Below are 24,353 nucleotides of genomic sequence, written 5' to 3' on the forward strand. Positions count from 1 at the left end.
AAAACTGTCAGGACAGTCACAACTCTGCCAGCAGCTGGAAAAATTATACTCTGCAACAGCTACCTCCAAACCCAGAACCTGGAGACTCTTTTCATAGTTTAAATTTCAGGATATATGTATCAATGACCTACTAAATATTTAGCACTGCCTTTCACATTTTCATTCCTGGAAATTTCTGCATTCTTTCAAGGAACATTATGTGTTCTGTCCTTAGTAAGTTCTTTTCAAATGCTGTATTGTTTTTTTACTCACTAGACTAGGTGAATGAACTTAATAATCAAATTTTATTATTTTTCCCCCTCCAAAAACACCCTAACACTTTCTATTCCCTGTGAACTCCAGTAACACTTCTATTTAGATCTCTACAATGCTAGTGAAGTTTTACCCTCACATTGTGAAAACTCTGAAAATCCCCCTACTCATTCATAGTTTAGTATTTAAAGAAAATATTCCAGGTGCAGATGAAAAAGTCTCCCGATCTACAAGTAGAATCTGTCCGATTAATCCTGTGCTTGGTCTCTCCCCTTCTCCATCTTTGCCATCTAGCAGTATATCTCACTAAACCTCAAAAAAGAATTAGCTATTGAAACAGTAAAATCTGTAGGGCATCACAAATTGCTGAGAAGAGATGTTACATATGGTTCATTCAACTTTGTTTTTTACCTCAGAACTATTAAAAACTACCACTTCAAGGATATACTTGAATTGTACAGATTTTCAATATAGAACAAAGCATCTGTTCCCAACTTCAATTTACTAAGTCAAATAAATAAACCTACCTATAAAGAAATTCAAATAAAATTACTTTTAAATAAAACCCTATCACTCATCCTAGAAATTAAACTTTGTAGAGGAATTAAATATTATTTTTTTACAAAAACACTTAGTAGAGTGTATTTCTGTTCTTATTCTAATACAATCACTCTTAGATGTCATGACACATAGCTGTTTATTATTATCAAATACAAGATAAGGCATAAATATCATAGTTGTGCTCCCTACATATTTGTGGTTAGTATCAGCACCCTAAACTTACAGAACAGCATAAAACTCAATCAATAATCAAAAATCCTTACCGCTTTGCACCCCATATCTGTTTTGCATGCTTTTCTCCCTGAAAACATTAGGATTCCTTGCCAGGACAGCCTGCAGCAACACTGGTATATCTCCCTCTGGATCATCACTGCCAAGGTTATCTTTCAATTCTCTGGAATTTTTGGAAGTAAGCAAATAAAGAGGCAAATGCATCTTCAAATTATAAGACACCATGAGTCAAATAAAAAAACCCAAACAACCAAAACCAATCAAAACCAAACCAAACCAAACCAAACGACAGCATTTTACTGTTAAAATACAGAAAAAAAATCCCACCAAATCTGCACTGCACCACTGTTCTCTAAATCTACTTTTTTTCTCTCATGCTAAAGGAATGGCAGAAAAGGTATTCCTACTAGTCTTCAAAATTATTTTTTGTTTATAAGCACTTATATATATATGGCTGTCAGTTTCACACTATTATAATGTTTCCTATGTCTATTTCTGTATTGTGATCTTCTCCATAAAAGAATGCTTTGTCATAACATCCAGAAAGTACTATTGTAGAAGTGAAAATAAGATATGTATAAATGCATAACATTCACATTGCAGCCCAACACTCAATTTTTTTTATATTAGAAGGGGAAATTGGCATATCTTTGACATCACAGGATTCCCTTCAAACCTTCAAAAATTTTCTGTAAATGCATCCATATTTTCACTTTTTCTTTTCATTGATGACTTTGAAGAGCTACTTTCAATTTATCAAAATAATAGATTGGAACATGCAGGAAAAAAGATAGGGCTGTCCACATAAGACAATTCAAAGAACACCAGTGAAAAATGAAAAAACCAAAATACTTGCTGGTTCAATTCTTAAATATTTTAAGTTCAATATCTAATCAGAACTGACATAGATCTTGCATGGGTGTCTCAAAAAAGTATCTTTTTGTGTAACACTGGGTATAAAATTTGTCAGTGTACATAACTAATGAAAGTGGAACACAAATGACTTTTGCACAATCAATACCACAAAGTTTGCACTCCTAACTAGCAAGAATGGATCGAGCAGCATACCTATTAAAAAAAATTAGTTATGCATAAGGGCTGTCAGACAATTACTAGCATTCTGATGGAAACAATTGATTCTTATACAGCAGTAATCTGATAAGCTAGCCTATTAAAACCCTGCACGTTCTAATTTTCAGATACTAAAACTGTTCTCAGTTTGGTTCAGTTTAATTTAAAGTAATAAGGATCTGATATAGTTGACCTTCAAAACACATACATGTGATCTGTTGACACCTGATTGAGACTGTGGATGAGCTGTGAAACCAAGTTTTCATCCCTGCAAGCCAGAAGGCAGTTCACCTCTTCAGCTATCCGTCCATTGAATAGCAGGCTTTTTGTTGTGGTAGCAGGTAAAGGTGATGGAAGAGGCAGCTGGTTCAAAACTGTTATCAGAAAATACAAAGGAGTTCAGAATCATTTCATGAAACAAGAGCATACGAAGATGGACACCTTTTTACTCCCTTATGTGATTAAGAAAGAAAATCTGACAACTACATTACTTGCATTAATTACCTTCAATGTGCCTTGAAACTTGGAAAAATTAGCAAGATCAGCAAAACATTTATTAAAACAGTATAAATTCAGCTAGTTAATCGAGCCTACCCTACTGCCTCTACTCATCAAGTCCTCCATGATTTTAGGGCAACAGGACTTGTCAATGCCAGTACCTTCTTTTCACACAGAGAGAAATAAGGTGAAGCAGTGACATGCCTTTCTCTTTCATGCACTCCTGACTTTCTGAACATCAGAGAAATATGACAGAGAAAGAAGCAAACATACCTAACACAAGGGCTAATCACACCAAAGGTAATTCAGTGTTTTAAGAAACTCTTGCACCAGTAGTCTGGCCAGTGACTTCTACCAGTTAAGTATTTTGACTTGAGAACCATACCTGCAAATAATTAGTGCTGGAAAACTGTCCACAGCCCAGAAACTTATGATTTGCATCCTGATGGCCCGTTATTATACACACGTAATGGTACATATATACACATATAAATACATAAACAGCATCTTCCAATTTAATAATTCAGAATATCAGAAAGACACTAAGTGTTCCCCCCCCTTCATAGATACATTTTCTTTTTTTTACTATAGGCAATTAAATTCAATTGATGGGTATATACTTTCAGTGTCTTTTGAAAAGTCTTCAAATTTCAACAGCATAATAATAAAACAAGAGCTCAGAATAAGCACTTGGATCACTGAGTCCAGTTATCCTCAGACAGACAACTGAGCTTTAACTCTTGCTTACACTTTATAAAAAAAGATGCATCTTTGTCCTGATTTCTCTTATTGGAATGACTTTCAGGACTTCATTATAGTAATGATAAATCTCCTCTAAGTTTCCACTAGAATCTTATTTTTTGTCAGATTATAACCATTTGGGTTTGTGCCAGCATCAGCTTTTAATGTAAATAGTTCTTTTTCTTTCCTTTCATTTTGTCTTCCTGGCATATTTAAAGACTGTACACACACCTCATCTATTCACAGCCAAGAAACAAACTTCATTGGTTCAGCTGCTTATTTCCATTCTAGAAGCCACTCTACACACTTGTTAATTAGAGCAACTTTTTTGTACTTTGTGAAAAACTAAGGAACTAGGTTTCACCTATATTCAGAACATTCCACAACTCTCTATCTGAACATCAGTCTAATCATCTCTCTCTCTCTCTCTCTCTCTCTCTCTCTCTCTCTCTCCAGTGAAGATGATGATATGTATGTTTTAGAGAAGTATTTCAGCATTTATATGTTTTTCTTTATTTGTCATAAATAGATATGTTACCAAATGATATTCAAAATAACAAATTCCTATATTTTTTTTTGTTTTGGGTTTACTTAAAGGTGCTTTTTTAACCTACATGTTTCAATTAGCATATTTCGTTTGAATATATTTTTTAAATTCTAGCAAGGACAAGAAATATTTTAATACCAAATCTGATTTTTAACAGATTTACTTTTAAGAACTTTAAAAATAAAACTATTTTTAGTATTTTGAAAATGCAGGTATATTTAGTGAAGAGGTAGAATGGAACATAGCAAAGACAAAAAAAAAAAAAGAGTACTTACGGTCTGTAAGACTAGCAATCCCTGCAAGAGTAGTGATGGGAACATGAGGCATATCCCCATTCATCCTGAAGTTCTGGGATGGTAGCGACTACACAGATATTTTAGTTCAGGTGCCAGCTATCATTACTTCCCATCTCCCAAGCACTAAAAAACCAAAACAAACAAAAAAACAAAACACAAAAAACACACACAAAAAACAAAGAAAAACCAGAAAACCAAATTAAAACTCTCAGTTTACTTAAAATAATTTTAAATTCAATAACATAAATGAAACATAGACCATAATCTCTGATGCATAGTAAGTAAATTTTGTCCAAAATGGGTAGAACAATGTAGAATTTAAATATAAAATGGCATTAAGCAATCAAAAGGCAGGCTTCCAGTTTCAGAAGCAGTCTATCATCAAAAAAGATGCAACATAAGGCAATCAACAGACAATTTGCTTAGGTTATACGATACCAATGCAAAACTTGGCAACAAAACTTTTTTGGCTCATAATGCAGTGGACAGCACTTAATCCATAATCAGTTTAAGCAATTAGCTACTATATTCACCTCCCAGTTCTGGAGGAGAATTTTTTCATATAAGAAGTTAGCAAAAACAAAAGGAATAATTTGCAAGTGCAAATGTCAAACAGTAAGCAAAGTGACAAATACAACATCTTAGTACATTTTTGTCATGGTTTAACCCCAGCCAGCAGTTAAGTGCCATGCAGCTGCTCATTCCGACCACCCACCCATCCCAAGTGGGATGGGGAAGAGAATCAGAAAAAGGAAAAAAATCCCCATGGGATAAGAACAGTTTAATAATTTAAATAAAGTAAAATATACTGCTACTGCTACTACTACTGCTGCTAATTGTAATGAAAAGGGAGATAAAAAAGAGAGAGGAATAAACCCCAAGAGAAATAAGTGATGTGCAATAGAGTTGCTCACAACCCAATGACCAATGCCCAGCCCATTCCTGAGCAGTGATCAGCCTCTCCCGGCCAACTCCCCCAGTTTATATACTGGACATGACATTCTATGGTGTGGAATATCCCTTTGGCCAGTTCAGGTCAGCTGTCCCAGCCATGCTCCCTCCCAGCTTCACCCCCTCTACAGAAAGAAAAGGTGTAATCACCACTGAACTAGTTTATTTCCTGTAAAACAGCATAGTTTGTATTCGACTACTGAAAAGGAATTTGTTCATTTAGTTTTTATTCACTATAAAGATCCCAATTGTAAGGAAGTCCACACTTTAAAACAAACAAAGAACAAAAAAAAAATCCAACCACCACTAACCCCCCCCTCAAAAAAAGATCACAATAATTTGAACTGCATTTTCAAAACGACAAAAATTCACAAATACCACACATTACAATCCACTATTGTTACACTAATGAAATGAAAAAATTCGAGTGTGATTGTGGTGGCTAAACAGCAGGCCTGGAGAAGCCTCACAGACTGAATTCTGACTTGGTCGACATTGATTCCTTGGGTTTTAGCTTTTATATTTTTCAGATTCTCTGCCACCTGGTACATAACTCTGAAACTTCATATTAGTTGTTATTAAGTTCTTTTCACAGGGTAGTTAGACAAAACAATCCCTTCCTAGCTAGAGAATCAAGGGCACCCATTACCCAAAAAGCATAAACAACGGTGTGAGAAAGGGGGCAAGCCAGGGGGCTGAGACTTCATAGCCTGGGGCTGTGGGTGGACAATTGACCCCAATATGTAGATGAACCAAAACTTATAAAAGTATAAAAACTCGTGGCCAGGATCCATCTTGGATTCAACTTGGGTGTAGCCCCAGCCAGGTTCTTGCACTGCCCAAGGTGTATCCTTTTAAGGCATTTCAGTAAATACCTATTTTATTCCTTTTAACTCTGTCTAGTCTCTGTTCCAGGTCAGTCTTTCTAGGCATCAACATAGCCGTCAGAAAGCTACCAGCCTCTTCTAAGAATAGAACCCTGCAACACTGAAAAATAGCTTATTTCCCTGAGAAAGAATCCTAGGACTGAGACAGTTGGTCTGCACCTTTGTCAACTATGTCAAACTGTCGAAGAGAAAAATGCAAACAATATCTCGAAACAAACTCTTTCCCACACATACACATCTCTGGTGAACTGGCGAATCAATACAGGGTAACAGCTTGCTACTGACCAATTGGGGATAGACATGAGATGTTTGTAAAACTATATATAAGGGATGAGTGAAATAAACCTGTAGCTTCTTTCACTCCATGAAGAGAGTGTGTCTCCTCTCTCTAAAACGAAGTCAACAGTGACACATATTTTCTGAAGACAAAATAAATTAAAGGAACTTGTATATACATTTACCTATAATAGCCAGGCTCCTGTGTTAATTCATTAAATAGTAAGACTTCTTTCAGCATTTATGTTGTTTACTTAAGATTCTGAATTAGTGATTTGCTTATACTTACTTTACAAGTTTTGCAAATTACATATACAGTACATATAAACCAAAATATCACTGGCATTTCCTTAATAATCTTTATAGCATTCTTTCTTATGCCACACCAATGACAACATATAATACCACTGCTAATACATATGTAGAGATTCCAAGCAAAACAAAGAAATAATGTTATAAGTATTTTTCCTGCACAAAGTTTTCATGAACCAGTGAAGTTAACTTTTCAGTGTTTCCCTGTCTACACACAACTAAATTATTTTGGGTGGGAGTGGGGCTGGAAGTGGTGTGGTGTGACAAGGGACAACACAACCAATACACAAAAAACTGCCACCCAACACTGAGTTAACTTCCTTAACACCGAGTTAACTTCCTTTGCTGCACTTGCCACAGGCTCATTCCTACCACTAAATTACATTTGTTTGTTAAAAATATAATACATTACAGGTGCAGAAATCTAGTTAAGGAAACTGCTGCAAATAGATATATGCTGTGTGGGTTGCTGTGTTTGGGGTTTTTTTAATCCAGGAGAAAACAGACTTCAAACACACAGAGCAGTTTCAAATGCTACTTGATACTGAAGCTTCTTTACCTGAAATGAATACCAATATACAAAGAATTTCAGTTGTTTCTTAGTTCCATAAATAAGTAATTCTTAAAGAAAAAAAACCCGAGACCTAACTTTTACCATGAGTCTGGAACAGCAAAACCCACAAGAGCTAACAACACTTTTAGAACTTAAGTTTTCATTTAAAGTTAAGTTAAAGAACATCTTTTACACATAAGTAGTACATACAAGAAAAAGACTATGTCCAATGAGCTCTCCTCTCCTGACTTAAACCACATAAAAACTGATTAAGGTCACATAACTATTCAGTATTATTGAAAATCCCATATGTAACACAAAGACAAGGGGGAGAGGGGGGATTTATTTACTTTCCCTTCCTGTTCACCTTGGAAAGCTGTAAACATCAGAGACAATCACTAATAATGCAAGTTCTTTCCTGATATTACTGCTACAGTAATTATACAGGTATTAAATGGAAAAAAAATCCCTCCAAAAGTAGGCACTTAAATTAGATAACTTCTCCACAGATAGATAAAGAACATGAACGGGCAAGATCCAGATCCAAGAGTGTAACAAATACAGACAGCTAGCTAGGATGGTCAGGGAGAGAGTAAGTTTTCCAAGAGGAGAGTAGAAGGGGCTGGTTTGTTTAGCTAGCAAAAAAAAGGTCAAGAGGGGATGTGGTTTCTCTGTCTAGGGCAGTCAAAGGTTACAAAGGAAGAATGCTCAAAATATCAAACAGTTAGGGAAGAAAATTGACAGCTCAAGACATGTTATTTCACACAAAATATCGAAATATCCATGCAAAAATTAAGGGCTTGACAAATCAGACAAGTCAAAACAAACAAGTTTTGTTGCGTTTTGGTTTTTCATTCCTAACTCTAACGAGTCATTTATCAATATTTAGAAACTTTTGTATTACTGACTTTGTGCAGTAGCAATTACCAGTAGTAGTGCAGCATTTCTACTTCTAGACTGAAAAAAATAAATCTGTTACTTTAAGTCTTGGGGATGGTTTTAATCCCATATCAATTTTTTTGTTTGGTTGGTTTTTGTTTTGTGTCCGGAATGGTCACTGCCGCCCCTGCCACCTCCCCCGGCTCCGGGAGTATTGTGATGGGTTAGAGGCAACCCGGAATCCTGAGAGGGTTGGGGACCAGGGGCTGCTGCTTCCTTCCAGTGGGGTGATCATCTCGGCAGCCACGGGGCGTGGTGCCTCTGACTGGATATTCTGTTGCCCTGTGGTTTTTGCATAGGGTTTTTTTTCCCCTTTTCCTTTGGCACTGTGACTGGGGCTTACCAGCTTGCTTCTCTGCTTGCTTGGGAGCACAGAGCCAGCGCATGCTACACTTGGAGCCGGGAGCCCTCCCTGCCGGGCTGGCCCGACCCCAGGACCAGCCACCACCGGTGAGCCATCCAAGGGAGTGATCCCCCACCAGCCCCACTGTTTTCTGCCCTGCTTCAGGGCTTTATACTACACTTTAACCCGACACCCCATACCTGCCCAGACACTCTGCGGCTTCTGGAATGGCTCCCGAGTCTTTGCTACACTTTGCCACCCCGGGTGTGCTCATCTCTGCTGTTCCAACCTGCTGCTCCAAGGTTTCCTGCTGCAGTCCATTCAACTTCCCGAGTGGCACTGAGAGTGGCTGCCTCTTGTGACTTTGCAAAGGAAAGCCCCTTCTCTCGCTCTTCCATCGACTGAGCTGCATTAACCATGTGGAGAGGCAACTGAGCTTGCCCCACAGCACCCCCTGCAGCCGCTGGGGAATCATCGCACCTGCCATGCGTGGTCGCGAAACCATCAGTGCCCCTGCCTGCTGTGGCCACAACTACACCAATGGGGAAAGTGCTTGACAGCTGAGAGAAGGCTGTTACTGGGACTTTTTTGTTGTTGTTGTTGCTGCCGTTGTTGTTGTTTCTTTTGTTATATATATACATACTAGTAAAGAACTTTTATCCTTTTTCCCATATCTTTGCCTGAAAGCCCCGTAATTTCAAAGTTATAATTTGGAGAGAAGGGAGTCATACTTTACATTGCAAGGGAGGTTCCCGCCTTCCTTGGCAGACACCTGTCCTTCAAACCAGGACACCTTAATATTAGCTGAATTAAGGAAATCAAGGAACTGTTCCATTGAAAAGCTTTTAAACAACTGTGGTGGTTTTAGTTTGAAATTGGGCAGAAATAGTGATTTTGTGTAGTGGTTTTGGTTTGTTAATTTGAGATTTTTTGGTTAATGTATTAATTTATGTGGTGGGTTTAGTGTTTGTAAATTACTAGTGTATTCTTTAGAATTTTGTTGTTGTGAGGGTTAGGAGCAAGGCAAAGTAGGTTTAAATTTTGAAGGGTATAAAGAAAAACTTTATTAACAGAAATTAAAAGAAAAAAATTATAATAATTACAATAAATTTTTTAGAATACTTTTCTTCTCCCTACACCCTTTTTTCTTTTATAGTGACAACATACGGAAATAAATTAGTCTGTTTACTGTTTTTAAAAGTCTTTGTCTAATTTATTTAGGGAGAGGAAGGAGTCTTGTTAGTTTAAGGAGACTTCTTTCTAAGAAAATAGTTTTTTTGTGGCTTTAATGTTATAGCAATCAGCCGCCCGGGAGAATGGAAATTTGATTATTGTGTAAAAGTCCCTCCCCTTGATTTATAGTTTTTCTTATAATTGTTTTTGAGGGCTATATTAACTTATGGGGTATTATTTTTAAGGATGAGTAGTTTAATCTCAAAGTTAGATAAAGAAAACCTTTGCTTCTATTTTTATTTTTGGGAATAGACGTCTTTTTCTTCTTTTTGGGGGGTAAAGGGTTTTTATTATTATTTTTAATTTTTTTATTAAATTATAGTTACTTTAACATTTGTTTAGTATGGATGTTTTTGCATATGTTTATAATGTGAATGCTTCATTCCTTATGCTTTTTTGATGACTTATAGGGATATTTACTTTATTATAGTTCATTACTATAGCTTATAAGGGAATTTTATCTTAAGGCTTCTCTTTATCTTCTCTTATTTGGGACCTGATTTTTCGTTTTTGTTTTACTTTGATGTTTTTGTGTTGTTTTTTTGTGTGTCTATTACTTGGTCCTTTTCTTTTATTTGAGAGAGGATTGAAGGTTTATAAGTCTTATTTGTGTAATGAAAGAGTTAATATCTTGTTTGAGTCTTGTAGATGGTCATGTGATCCATGCTGGGTGGTGGTTGGAGCTGTTTATGATGGAGAATTTTTTAGCAGACGCACTGGGTGAAACTAGGATCTTAGCAACTAGATTAGAATATAGTGGCAGCATCTGCAGGTTGATGACTTCTCCTACCCCTGCCCGTTGTTTTTTGGTGAAATTTAGCAGTAGTAGTATTTTAGCCAAGCCGAGGGCTCGGTATGGCTGTGTTGGGGGGAGGGGGACTCGGCCCTGCCGAGACGAGGCCCAGCGAGCTTTTTGAGAAGGGGCCCGGCCCCGCGGCAGAGCCCACTCGGCCAGCCTGTTACTTGTAACTTAGGCTGGAAGGGAAAGAGAGATTCTTGGGGTTTGTTTGTTTTAAAATGTGTGTTCACAAAGATGTATCTAACTTTTTCATTGGTTTAGCAACGTGTTAATATTAAAAATCAGACACTGATTGGTTTTTGTCAGGTCTAAAGGAAGCTGCCAAGGTCCTTGAAGGGAATTATTTCCATAACTGATTCCTTTCCTTCCTTACCAAAAAAAAAAAAACAAAAAAAAACTAGTACAACAATGCATCATTGTTGCAGTTCAAACAGAGAAGTAGAAACCCAATTTACATTTTTAAAAAATAGACTTTGCATATTCAGTATAAACATATACTCTTGCTGCTTTATAAGAAAAAACAGATATTGTAAAAGACATTCCAGGGAGGAGGAAACTACAGTGCATAAAGGAAGTGATACAAAGAACCCCTTAGAGAAAGGGAAACAGTGAAAGGGCAGCAGATATTGAGAATAATGTATGAAAAACTAACATCATAACATAATATACAATAAAAAAACAGTGAAACCAAGATAGCAAGGACAGTAATATTGAAAAAGTTTATGCTACAGGTAACTACACATTTAAAGCACTACTTCTGAATGTTATCTTCTTCTCTTTTTGTTGTCAATTATATATTCTCATTTACTGCAAATTAACATTCCAAAGATAATTCCTACTGAAATGTTAAATTTTAAATGTTGTTCATTGGTTGGGGTTTTTTAAAGTGTATTGTGGTTTAACCCAGCTAAGCACCATGAAGCCATTCCCTCAGTCCCCCTTACCCAGTGGGATGGGGGAGAGAATCTGAAAAAAGGTAAAACTCATGGGTTAAGATAAAGTGTATTGGGTCTGGCTAAAATGGAGTTCAGCTTTGCATTGGTAACTAGAAAGGTGTTGAGAACACACCAGTGTTTTGGCTTCTGATGAGCAGCGCTACCACAGCATCAGTGCTGTCTCTCCAACCTTCCCCCCCCCCAGCTCAGATAGAAAAGCGAAGGAAAGGAGGAAGGGAGGGCATTCGTTATTCTACGATGTTTGCCTTCTGGAGAAACCACTACATGTGCTCAAGCCCAGCTTCCTGGGAAGTGACTGAACATCACTCACTGATGGGAAGTAGAGAATAAAATATTCTGTGCTTTTTCCCTTTGCTTGTACACAGGACCTTTTCCTTTGCTTTAGTAAACTGCCTCATCTTGACCTTTAAGGGGTTTTTTTCAAGCTTATTTTCTCCCCTTTCTCTTTCCTCTTGGTTAAAATGCATTCTTGTCCCCTCAACAAAAATACCAGTTCTTCCATGGCTTAGCTACATACATTCACGAGAACATTGGAAAACAAAATAAAGGGAAAGATCTGTTAATGTGCAGTAATACATAGGCTCAGTAGTAATGGAAAGATAACACCTCAAGATTCAAAATTTAGTATCTACATTTCAATGTTTCATTCCCCATACTCCAGACTATTCTTTAACTTATGTCTTTAGATTTAAAAAGTAACTTTGTAGTGGGTTGACCGTGGCTACCTTAGATGACTAAACTAACATATTTCTGAGAAAAAAGAGAGAAACTTAGATGGATTAAAATTAAATTTTAAAGAACTGATAAAATATCAAATCCCTGTAGCTTTCTTTTTCTAAAACATTGCATTAAATAGAACATGTTAAAGACAGTTCTATGTAGTTTATATTATGAAATCTTTAGTTAGGATGAAGCTACTTTAAAAAATTGTTTTAATTTCTTATATGTTGAATAGCATTGTACTGATATAACCACAGCACTATGCTCAAAGTTGATTTCTGCAGCCACACAAAGTAAACTAGTACAACTCATTTATTAGCAACTTTATAATTTAGGTGAGCAGAGAACTCTGCTTTTAAAACAGCAAACATGCTATTATAAATTTAAGAAGCCTTGCCTCAACCAGCTTTAAACTTCCACATTTTGCAATAAACTACTACTCTTATTAGTTATTACATGAAGCTCTGCTAGTTATCAGTTCATAAACTGTCCTTAAAACAATTTAAAACACCCACACTTAAAGAATGAGAAAGGCAGAAAGAGAACGAATTATTATCCTCTCATTCAAATAAGATGCCATGATTGAGTACATCAGACAGATTTAGGTACAAGAGGGCAAATTTCTGGTTTCTATACCAGAGCTACATTTTGATACAGTGACAGTACTTTTGCTACAAGTTTCCTGAATTAAATGCTTTTAAAAATACTTTAAAAAATACGAAGGAAGGAGATAGGGTTGTCAAAACTTGGTTCAACATGTGAGTTACATATAAAGAAGAAGCATGCACAATCACAATATAAAGCATTTTAAAACTAATTCAATCTCAGAAAAAGTCAGTATTAGAAGTGAGCAGTAATCAACCACTGATGCAGCTGCCTAAGGTTAAAATAGTAATGCAAGAAACCTGATATGAAGCTAACTTGAACAACCAAAAAGGAGGGCAGCATGTGGGGGGAGGCAGAGAGAAAGGGGGGAAGGGGTATTATCAGAAATCAAGAAGACTCATTATTACTGATAAAATCCCATTAAACACATCAGCATTTATAAAACCAGAAAGTTTATGGCATATACAGAATAATTTCACCTACAATACTGGCTACAAAAAATTAAGTTTGAAAAGAGTGATACAGAAATCCCAGAAGCACAAAAAATGAAATTCAGTGTACTAGTGTAATTAATATGTTTAGTTCAAAAAGTGATCAGCCAACAGACTGAATAATGCTGACAAAGCAAGTGAAAAATTAAAAAGTTTGAGATAAAAATTATTTAGCATAACTTCTAAATCAGTATTAGCATAATGTTTTTTCCTAAAGATATTCCAATAGTAGCTACTCAAATCACTACAACTACTGTAACAAAAGAAATTTTAGTGAAAAGTACTGTACTGGGCCAAGTGAGAGTTGCTTCTAATTATAAAGCAACCTTTAGAAAAAAATTTTATAACAACCAGCTTCTTCCTTTGTGGCTATTGTCACACTGATTTGGCCTCTACTTTTCTATTCAATAACAATGACTGATGCCTCTGCTGCCTATGTGCTAGTACTGGCAGTGACACCACAGTAAATGGCAAGAAAGGTGGTGGAAGCATACAAAACATGAAGTCTGTGAATTCAAGGAAAGGTGCCCCCTAACACGTGTGCACCTACAGTTTCTACAAGGGTAGACTAACATAAAGCATAATTGTGCTTTGTACCTGTAATAACCCTTCCCTGAGGAGGCGAGGAATTGACACAAGCAAACAACACCAAACCAGACTAAAGCCATGTGCAGAGAGCAGATACCTATGGGTAGTATGCAGCTTCCCTGACCTATACTACACAAATGTCTAGCAGGAAATGTTTACTTTTCTTCCTACCTTGGAATTGTAAAGGGTAAAAATTCATTAGAACACAGTTTACCAAAAAGAATGAAAAGCATTAGTATATTTTCCTGTTAAAACCATTTCCTTCTTGTAAGCACAGGACATTTTTTGTTTTTAATTTTATTTTCTATAAAAATTTAAAAGCACTTATAAACAATGTTCTCCACTTTAAAACAGCATCTCAAATATTTAATTCAGGTGCCTTAGCACTAAGAACTCTTTAAAATGAGGCCATATCACATTCTTCATACACAAATCAGTTATGCATCAAGAAAAAGCCGATTCATTAAGGCAACACAACCGATATCAAAAATTTGCAGAAAACTAAATTATATTTACAAAATGTTGTGATGATCAGCAAGTGTACATTATTTCAGGCAAAGAGGAAAATGCAAATCTCAGAATTACTGCTTTTCAAGGAGCCTGCCCAATGCATCATTGAAGCTATACCAAAAAAAACCAAAAAAAAAACCCCCACTGTTCTACAGGAAAGTATATTTCCTTCTATTCCATTAGAGAACTAATACAAAACAGAACCTGTTTTAGAAGCCTTACTGTTGAGACAGCTTAGTTGTTGCCTTAAAACATGGGGATTAAATTTAAGCAAATGGAAAGAAATATTGCATCTGGTTTCAAAATAAGATACTACTGGCTCCTTCTTGTTAAAAAAGGAGTACCAGATGAAATTCAACTGATAAGGTAGTGAAATCTAAACCAAAAATTGGTATGTTTCAAAAACTTAAGCTATATAAAATACACATTATTTTTGCAGTTATGCTCACCAGTTCTGCAAAAGAAAGAAGCTAAAACTGTCAAGGAGAAACCAGTTATTCAGGGAATTTATTACCGTTCTACATCTTTTTAAACAATAAGTATCTTTTTTATGAGCCTTTCAACATCAAAGATTCTGACATTGCTGAGAGCTACTGAATTATTATTGAATTACTTTTGTTCTGCAGAAGTGAACATAGAATAAACTGTAAAAACTTTGCTTGGAAGCAGTCATGATATTAAGCATAACTAAGAAATTCAACATAAAGGGAAAACCCCAAGTTACTTCAGCAGTTCATACATTTCCCATCTGTACTACATATTCCTCATGCAAGTTCCATTGCAACGAAAAGTATATCTATAATTATGCCCTTTTTGGTGAGCACAGCCTTTTCAATGTTTCAAGTGGCATCTGATATTAGATACAGTCCATTGTATTAAAAAATGTATAGAAGAGCAAGAGATATTAAAAGGGTTTGGTAGGTCAGCTCTTTCAAATGGAAAGCATTTTAGGTTGCAAAACATCTTTGTTAACAAAATAGTTGTGACAGAGAGGAAGTAGTAACGAGTTTTTTTCAACTTCTTGACTATCATTTATGTTAGCTGGTAGTAGCATTATCATTTTCTAAAAGCAACTGCATACTTACATTACTTACATTTTAAAGACTTTTAATTACATCGGATCTTAACAAGGCTGAAAACTTACTGACTAAACACTGGACCAAAATCTCTTCAATTCAGGAGTCTTTTTCAAGTTTTAATCTTGCCCTTCTGTCTTTGAACATTCTCAGATGATTCATAATCTTTATAAAACAAAATTTGCAAGAAATATACCTGCTGATTAAGTAGCCGATTTTGCACAAGACTTGACATCACATCATTTTTGCCTCTTTTTTGGATTTGAAAAACAATTAAAACACCTCTAAACTTCTTTAATACACACTAAGAAAACCAGTGCACAAAAGTAGCCTTTCTTTAAAGATCTGCAATAAATGGCAATGGAAAATTCTGTATTTCTGAATATCTCCAAGGATGGAAATTCACTGAGAATTTTTTTTCCCTTTAAATCCAATCAGTATTTCCCTTACTGCACAGGCAACTGTAGCTTCTATTGTTATGCACTTCAGAGGTACTTGTCTTTATCCTCTGTATAAACATTCATTAGCTAGTTAAAGGCAACATTTCAAGCCCTCTTAGCTTCTTTTTTCACCAGAGTAAACAAACCCAGCTACCTCAGATTCTTCTACATTTCATGTTCCAGCCCCCTAACCATCTTGGTGTCCCTCTGTCACAGTCCCTCCAGTTTGTCAGCAAGCTTTTTTTTCTTAAACTGATCATGTAATTTACATTCTGGTTTCAGACCATTTTTGTCGTCACAGGCTACAGCATACTTCAATGTTACAATCGACTTGTTGGAATTTTGAGTCCATATTTTCATCTTTTCACTTCAACCAGCTTCCATTTCTACCCCACTATCTTACAGCTTTAAGACTTGGCATAGCTTTTTCCCCATTTGATGCTACATATCACTTACACACACTCAACATACTACATTCCACCTCCTCTATGCCATCAGTAAGGCCAGTTCCCACTAACAGCCAAAAGCTTTGTTCTGTATTCTGTATACAAAGTACATTTCCAAGATTTACCACAGATCCTTTGCAACCTTGTTGTGGTTTAGGAATGGCACTCCAAAACTACAAGCCGCTCATCTCTCTGTCTCTCCAGTGAGAGAAAAAAAGGCATAGATTATGGGCTGAGATAAGAACAATTTACTGGAAACAGCAATGAGATAAGAAACAAACTGTAACACCAACAATATTAATAACAAAAGTATACAAAAAGAGGGCAATTTACATCCAAAAAATTCTAACTGCCCAAACCCATGAAGTGAGCCTCGAGACAATAAACAAAATGGCAGAGAGACCCTCTGTACCCATACCTTTTCTCCCAACCACCAGCCACATACCCTTCTTGGAAGTAAAAATTCCTTACTTCTGCCCCCCAGTGATGATCTGAGTGGTACAGAGTAACAAGTTAGACACACCTACATGGCTCCAGGCTTTGCTCCCTCACAGATACTGTTAAAAATTAACTCTGTCCTGGCAGAAAATGAGGACAATCCTCCACGCTGAAATCTCTTGTGAACAATATATTTAGAAAAGCATGGAACACTTGTTGATTGTCATACACAAGGTACAACTTGTATATCCTACTTATATAAACTTGTAAACATAACTGTACTTACCTAATTCATGTATCCACAAATTATACCATCTTTCCTGACAATGAAAGGTTATTGCAAATTTTGGTTTAAAAGACAGTTACACAGCTGAAGTAATGAGCTATTCTCTAATAATTTTTGAAAACTGCCAAATTCAGGAATTGATTTTATTTTCCTTGTGAATTGCTGAATGAGTTTTTGTTGGCAGTTGAGTGTTTTTCTATTACTGTGTCAATTGAAAGAATTTTTCCCATTATCATGCCAATGGAGCTGGCCGGGCTACACCCAGGATCTCTGATGACTCCACACAAAAGGGGTAGGTGGGAACGGCTCACGGAGGGGCCTCTGAGGCTTCCGGGAGGGGACTCGTGTTTCCGGGGAGCTCAGAGCAGGACACCCGATCTTCAGCCACGCGGCCGGAGCACAGGAGAGCCAGACCCTCTGTGATCACCTGCCCTGCATCTGCCCCGTTCCAGCCTCCTGCCTCTGCAGACACAGCTGATCACCCGGACACACACGGTGAGCGAGGAGCCGCCGCTCCAGCCCGTTCCCGCCTGAGACCGGCGTGGCCGCTGCCGCCCCCTCCTGCCTCCATTCCCGCCTGCCCTTGGCAGCTCGGGGTTTTGTTCCAGGTGCAGGACTGTGACCAAGCACAGAGACAGCGTGCTTGCATCTAAAGAAGGGACTGAAACCGAGTTATCTATTCTGTTCTGTTAGCAATTTTAACAACTGCTGTTGTTTTCTGCTTGCACGGTTAGATATATTAGTAAAAGAGCTGTTATTCCCACCCCCTTATCTCTGCCTCAGAGTCCTTGATTCAAACAATTATAATACTTGGGGGGAGTGGAACCAAAGTCTCTGTTTCAAAGAGAAACTTCTGCCCTTACTGGCAGACACCTGTCCTTTCAAACCAGGACAGATTCTGGCACCCAATGTAGGGCAGAGGGCACTGAGTTGAGAGTTAAGACAGGAATAACAGCTCTCTTAAGTCGCAATATGCTGTCTGGTTTAATCTGGTTTGGGTTCCATGTTGTCACAGCCATCTACCTCCCATTTGCAAACCCTTATTTGAATATGGGCCCCCTCACCAAAGTTATTGTAGCTATTATCCGATTTGTTTGGTGGATTGATTATATCAGGAATTCATGGGGTTTTAATTTTTTCCTGGAGGTGGCTGCATGGATCCGGAGCTATCGTACTCTAACTGCGTGTTTCTGGGGTTATTTCAGTAATGGTACTTACTGTGAGGTAACGAGTGCAAGGGAAATTTTCTGCCAACCCATTACCCAGTTTTTTGAGGCTACCCCACCAGTTCTCAAGGATTTAGATCTGCTTTAATTGCTAGTGTTATTATACAGTGGCTGGTGTTGCTGATAGGCCTGTTCTACTTCGCATTCAGAAACAAGAAAACATTGGCTTGGACAACAACTCTGATACCTACCCCAAAAAATAGATTGTTGCCCCAGAACCTACCTCTGCTCCAGGGACTAGGGGTGTTGCCCCAGAACCTGCCCCTGGAACTAGGGATGTTGCCCCAGAACCTGCCTCTGCCCCAGGGACTAGAAATGCTGCCCCAGAGCCTAACCCTGCCCCACAGCCCACTGCAGAAATGAGCGACCCAGAGCGGGTGGGGGCTCTAGTGAAGGATATAGGCCAAAAGTAGAAGGAGCAAAGCCAGATGTTGAAGGAGCACAGCCAGATGATGAAGGAGTATTTTTCTCCAGCTGATGAGAAACCCTCCCCCTGCCCTAAAAAGGGAGAGTCAGATGGTGCTGCAGTGGAACCCGTAGATGTTGTATCTGTCCAGGTTCCAGCTGGATCACAGGAGCAGCCACAGCCAGCAGCAGTTGCTCCTGTGGAAACTAGGAAATCTAAGATTAAACGAGGCACTTAGATAATGGGGATCAGCAAGGAGGGTACTCACAACCAGCAAGGGAGCCAGAGGTTGAGATTGTCACCGAGTCCCTCTCATACGATAGTCTCCGTAACCTGCATAAAGACATTGCTCGGCGGGGCCGTGAGCCTTTTACAACGTGGTTACTCCGGGTCTGGGACCTTACGGGAACAGGTGTACAACTGGATGGAACTGAGGCCAGGAATTTGGGATCCTTGGCCCAGGATTCAGGTGTGGACCAGATATTCGTAAGGGAGCAAGGCCTCCTTTCCCTCTGGGACCGGCTTTTAATGAGTGTGAGAGAGAAGTTTGTACACAGAGAGAGAATGCAGGAGCACCAAAGTAGGATGCGCTGGAAGACCCTTGAGGAAGGGATCCAGCAGCTGAGAGAAACAGCAGTATTAGAGGTACTCTTTGGGAGGGATGGACAGCATGACAATGACCCTGACAAGGTCAAGTGCACAGGGCAGATGCTGTGGAATTTGGCAACCTTGGGGCCATCTCAATATACCACCTACATAGCAATGATTAATGCTGATAACCACCCAGAGACAGTGTGTTCTCTTGCCAACAAACTCAGAAATTTTGAGAGCATGATGAATGGCCCAATGCAGGCCAATGTCTCTGCCGTGGCCAGGGACCTCCAACAGGTCGAAGATAGGATGAGGGATATGAGGGAGGAGATGAGGGAGGTGAGGGAGGAGGTGAGGAAGATCAGCGTAGCATCAGTACGAGTCACAGGCCCCCAAGTCAGAGCTTCACGCCACCCAGCTAGGGAGAGAGGGTACACCTCACGAGCTGACCTGTGGTTTTTCCTGCGAGACCATGGGGAAGACATGGGAAAATGGGATAGGAAACCCACTTCTGTCCTGGCAGCACGGGTGCTTCAGCTCAGGGAGGGAAATGCTAACAGAAGGAACCGCACTAAAATGAAGGTAGCCTCAACCTCCCACAAGCAAGGTGCAGGGTATTACAGCAAGGAAAATGTTCTGTCAGATCCCCTGGAAGGAACCTCCACTATGTATGCCCAGGAAAGAAATAATAACCAGGGCTAGAGGGGCCCTGCCTCTAGCCAGGGAGAGGCATGGGATGACAGGATTTATTGGATAGTGTGAGTGCGATGGCCTGGCACATCAAAGCCACAGAAACATAAAGTGTTAGTTGATACTGGTTCACAATGCACCCTGATACCATCAGAACATGTGGGGAAGGTACCTGTTTCCATTGTTGGGGTGACGGGGGGGATCACAGGAATTCACTTTGCTGGAAGCTGAGATTAGCCTGACAGGGAAGGGGTGGCAGAAATATCCAATTGTAACTGGCCCAGGGGCACCGTGCATTCTAGGCATAGACTTCCTCAGGAACGGCTACTACAAAGACCCAAAGGGGTTCAGGTGGGCTTTTGGAATAGCTGCTGTAGCGACAGAGAGCATTAAGCAGTTGAACACCTTGCCTGGACTGTCAGAAAACCCCTCTGCAGTAGGACTCCTGAAAGTGACAGAGTAACAGGTGCCATTTGCCACCATGACAGTGCACCGCCGGCAGTACCGGACAAATCGAGATGCTGTGATCCCCATCCACAAGATGATCCGTGATCTCGAGAGCCAAGGGGTGGTCAGCAAAACCCATTCACCCACAACAGTCCTATCTGGCCTGTGCAGAAATTTGATGGAGAATGGAGACTGACTGGACTATCGTGCATTGAATGAAGTGACTGCACCGCTGAGTGCTGCTGTGCCAGGCATGCTGGAACTCCAGTACTAGCTGGAGTCCAAGGCAGCAAGGTGGTATGCCACCATTGACATTTCAAATGCATTCTTCTCCATTCCTTTGGCAGCAGAGTGCAGGCCTCAGTTTGCTTTCACCTGGAGAGGCGTGCAGTACACCTGGAACCGACTGCCCCAGGGGTGGAAACACAGCCCCACCATCTGCCACGGACTGATCCAGGCTGCACTGGAGAAGGGTGAGGCTCCAGAACATTTGCAGTACATCGATGACATCATTGTGTGGGGGAACACAGCAATGGAGGTATTTGAGAAAGGAGAGAAGATCATCCAGATTTTGCTGAGAGCCGGTTTTGCCATTAAAAAGAGCAAAGTCAAAGGACCTGCCCGAGAGATCCAGTTCCTGGGAGTGAAGTGGCAGGATGGACGGCGCCAGATCCCCACTGAGGTCATCAATAAGATCACTGCAATGTCTCCACCAACAAGCAAGAAGGAGACACAAGCTTTTCTAGGTGCTATCGGCTTTTGGAGAATGCACGTCCCTGAGTACAGCCAGATTGTGAGCCCTCTCTACCTCGTCACTCGCAAGAAGAACAATTTCCACTGGGGTCCTGAACAGCAGCAAGCCTTTGCCCAGATCAAACAGGAGATCGCTCATGCAGTAGCCCTTGGCCCAGTCAGGACAGCACCAGAGGTAAAGAATGTGCTCTACTCTGCAGCTGGGAACCATGGTCTGTCCTGGAGCCTTTGGCAGAAGGTGCCTGGTGAGACCCGAGGCCGACCTCTGGGGTTCTGGAGCAAAAGTTACAATAGGTCTGAAGCCAATTACACTCCCACAGAGAAGGAAATCTTGGCTGCCTATGAGGGAGTTCAAGCTGCCTCAGAGGTGATTGGCAAGAAGCACAACTTCTCCCGGCACTGCAACTGCCAGTGCTGGGGTGGATGTTCAAAGGCAAGGTTCCCTCTACTCACCACGCCACCGACGCCACATGGAGCAAGTGGATTGCCCTCATCACGCAGCGCGCCCTTATGGTAACCCAAATCGCCCTGGGATTTTGGAGATAATTACGAACTGGCCAGAAGGTGAAGATTTTCGTCTCGCTGATGAAGAGGAGCAGAAGCAAGTGACCCGGGCTGAAGAAGCTCCACCGTACAACCAGCTGCCAGCAGATGAAACACGCTACGCCCTTTTCACCGACACTTCCTGCCTCATTGTGGGGATGAACCGGAAGTGGAAAGCTGCCGTATGGAGCCCCACACGACAGGTTGCAGAAGCTACCGAAGGAGGAGTTGGATCAAGTCAACTTGCTGAACTCAAAGTTGTTCAGCTGCCCTTGGACATTGCTGAGAGAGAGAAATGGCCAAAGCTCTACCTTTACACTGATTCGTGGATGGTAGCCAATGCTCTGTGGGGTTGGCTGGAAAGGTGGAAAAAGGCTGACTGGCAACGTAGAGGAAAACCAATCTGGGCTGCTGATGAGTGGAAAGACATTGCCACTCGGGTAGAGAAGCTCCCCGTGAGAGTCCGTCATGTGGATGCCCATGATCCCAAGAGTCAGGCTAATGGAGAACACAGGCACAATGAGCAGGTAGATCAGGCTGCTCAGATAGAGGTCTCAAAGATAGACTTAGATTCGGAACACAAGGGAGAGTTGTTCCTGGCTCGATGGGCCCACGATGCCTCAGGCCATCAGGGCAGATGCCACCTATAAGTGGGCACGAGACCGAGGGGTGGATCTAACCATGGACAGCATCTCTCAGGTTATTCATGACTGTGACACGTGCGTTGCCATCAAACAGGCCAAGAGGGTAAAGCCACTCTGGTCAGGGGGGCGATGGTCCCAATATAAGTATGGAGAGGCCTGGCAGATTGACTATATCACACTGCCTCAGACCCGCCAAGGCAAGCGCTACGTGCTGACCATGGTGGAAACCACCACTGGATGGCTGGAGACCTACCCTGTGCCCCACGCCACTTCTCGGAACACCATCCTGGGCATGGAAAAGCAAGTCCTCTGGAGGCATGGTACCCCTGAGACAATTGAGTCAGACAATGGGACTCATTTCAAAAATAGCCTTATAAACACCTGGGCTAAAGAACATGGCATCAAGTGGGTGTACCATATTCCCTACCATGCACCAGCAGCTGGGAAAGTCAAACGGTGCAATGGTCTGCTTAAAACCACCTTAAAGGCACTTGGTGGGGGGACTTTCAAGAACTGGGAGATCAATCTACCAAAGGCCACATGGTTAGTGAATATTCGAGGTTCCACCAACCGAGCAGGCCCTGCCCAATCAGAGCACTTGGGAGCACCAAATGGAGATAAGGTTCCAGTGGTACATCTGAGAGGCATGTTAGGGAAAACTGTCTGGGTGAACTCTGCTTCCAGCAAAGACAATCCTGCTCGTGGGGTGGTTTTCGCTCAAGGATCAGGTTGCACTTGGTGGGTGATGCAAAAGGATGGAGAGACCCGATGCATACCCCAAGGGGACCTTGTTCTAGGGTGAACTATCTATGATACTGTGCCTGTAACTACATGTATGTATATAAATTAAAGGTTTCAATATGATGTAGCATGTTGGCATGGAAAAAATTCGGGGTGGATAATGTTGGGGGTTGAGTGTTTTTCTATTACTGTGTCATTTGAAAGAATTTTTCCCACTATCATGCCAATGGAGCTGGCCGGGTTACACCCAGGATCTCTGATGACTCCACACAAAAGGGGTGGGTGGGAACGGCTCACAGAGGGGCCTCTGAGGCTTCTGGGAGGGGACTCGTGTTTCCGGCGAGCGGGGAGGAGGACGCCCGGGGATCTTCAGCCATGCGGCCGAGAACAGCAGAGCCAGACCCTCTGTGATCACCTGCCCTGCATCTGCCCCGTTCCAGCCTCCTGCCTCTGCGGACACAGCTGATCACCCGGACACACACGGTGAGCGAGGAGCCGCCGCTTCAGCCCGTTCTCGCCCGAGACCGGCGTGGCCGCTGCCGCCCCCTCCCGCCTCCATTCCCGCCTGCCCTTGGCAGCTCCGGGTTTTGTTCCAGGTGCAGGACTGGGACCAAGCACAGAGACAGCGTGCTTGCATCTAAAGAAGGGACCGAAACCGAGTTATCTATTCTGTTCTGTTAGCAATTTTAACAACTGCTGTTGTTTTCTGCTTGTACAGTTAGATATATTAGTAAAAGAGCTGTTATTCCCACCCCCTTATCTCTGCCTCAGGGTCCTTGATTGAAACAATTATAATACTGGGGGAAGTGGAACTAAAGTCTCTATTTCAAAGGGAAACTTCTGCCCTTACTGGCAGACACCTGTCCTTTCAAACCAGGAGAGTTTTAATTTAGCTTGGTACAAGAACTGCAGTCATCAAGATTTTCTCTATCCATATATTTTTAATATTCTAGCTTAGGGCTGTTCTTCAGGCTACTGTGCATCAGGTAACCTAAGGTAACTGCATGTGACTTCATGAAGCTTTGCAACTGAAAAACAGTAAAAATAAAAATATACCTCTGTCAATATTCAAAACTATTATGCTATCACACATTGACAATGGAAGTTTAGCACTAGAAAACATTTGCTTTATACATCAGTAAACTCTCCATTTCGTTTACTTTATGCTGCTGCCCTCAAGGAAGCTGTGGATTGGATGAGGTCTCCCCTCAGTCTCCTCCAGGCTGAACAAACCAAGTGGCCTCGAGCTGTGACTTGTAAACCTT

At 40.5% G+C, this 24,353-nt stretch overlaps 1 protein-coding gene across 3 annotated transcripts in view; it reads right to left on the reverse strand.

Annotated features, from left to right (window-relative positions):
• Window positions 1–24,353, reverse strand: part of LOC306814090 (nipped-B-like protein) — a 169,298-nt gene that overhangs the window by 124,510 nt on the left and 20,435 nt on the right. For all 3 annotated transcript variants that reach the window (XM_079329805.1, XM_079329807.1, XM_079329806.1), the window contains exons 2-4: window positions 4,177–4,320; window positions 2,324–2,489; window positions 1,077–1,207 (exon numbers count right to left, since the gene is read on the reverse strand). In XM_079329805.1, coding sequence (XP_079185931.1) covers window positions 1,077–1,207; window positions 2,324–2,489; window positions 4,177–4,240 — 361 coding nt within the window. In that variant the 5' untranslated portion in view covers window positions 4,241–4,320. The remainder of the gene's footprint in view (window positions 1–1,076; window positions 1,208–2,323; window positions 2,490–4,176; window positions 4,321–24,353) is intronic.

The sequence above is a fragment of the Erithacus rubecula genome, assembly GCF_903797595.1.
Source record: "Erithacus rubecula genome assembly, contig: SUPER_W_unloc_3, whole genome shotgun sequence".
In the NCBI taxonomy this organism is placed as follows: Eukaryota; Metazoa; Chordata; class Aves; order Passeriformes; family Muscicapidae; genus Erithacus; species Erithacus rubecula.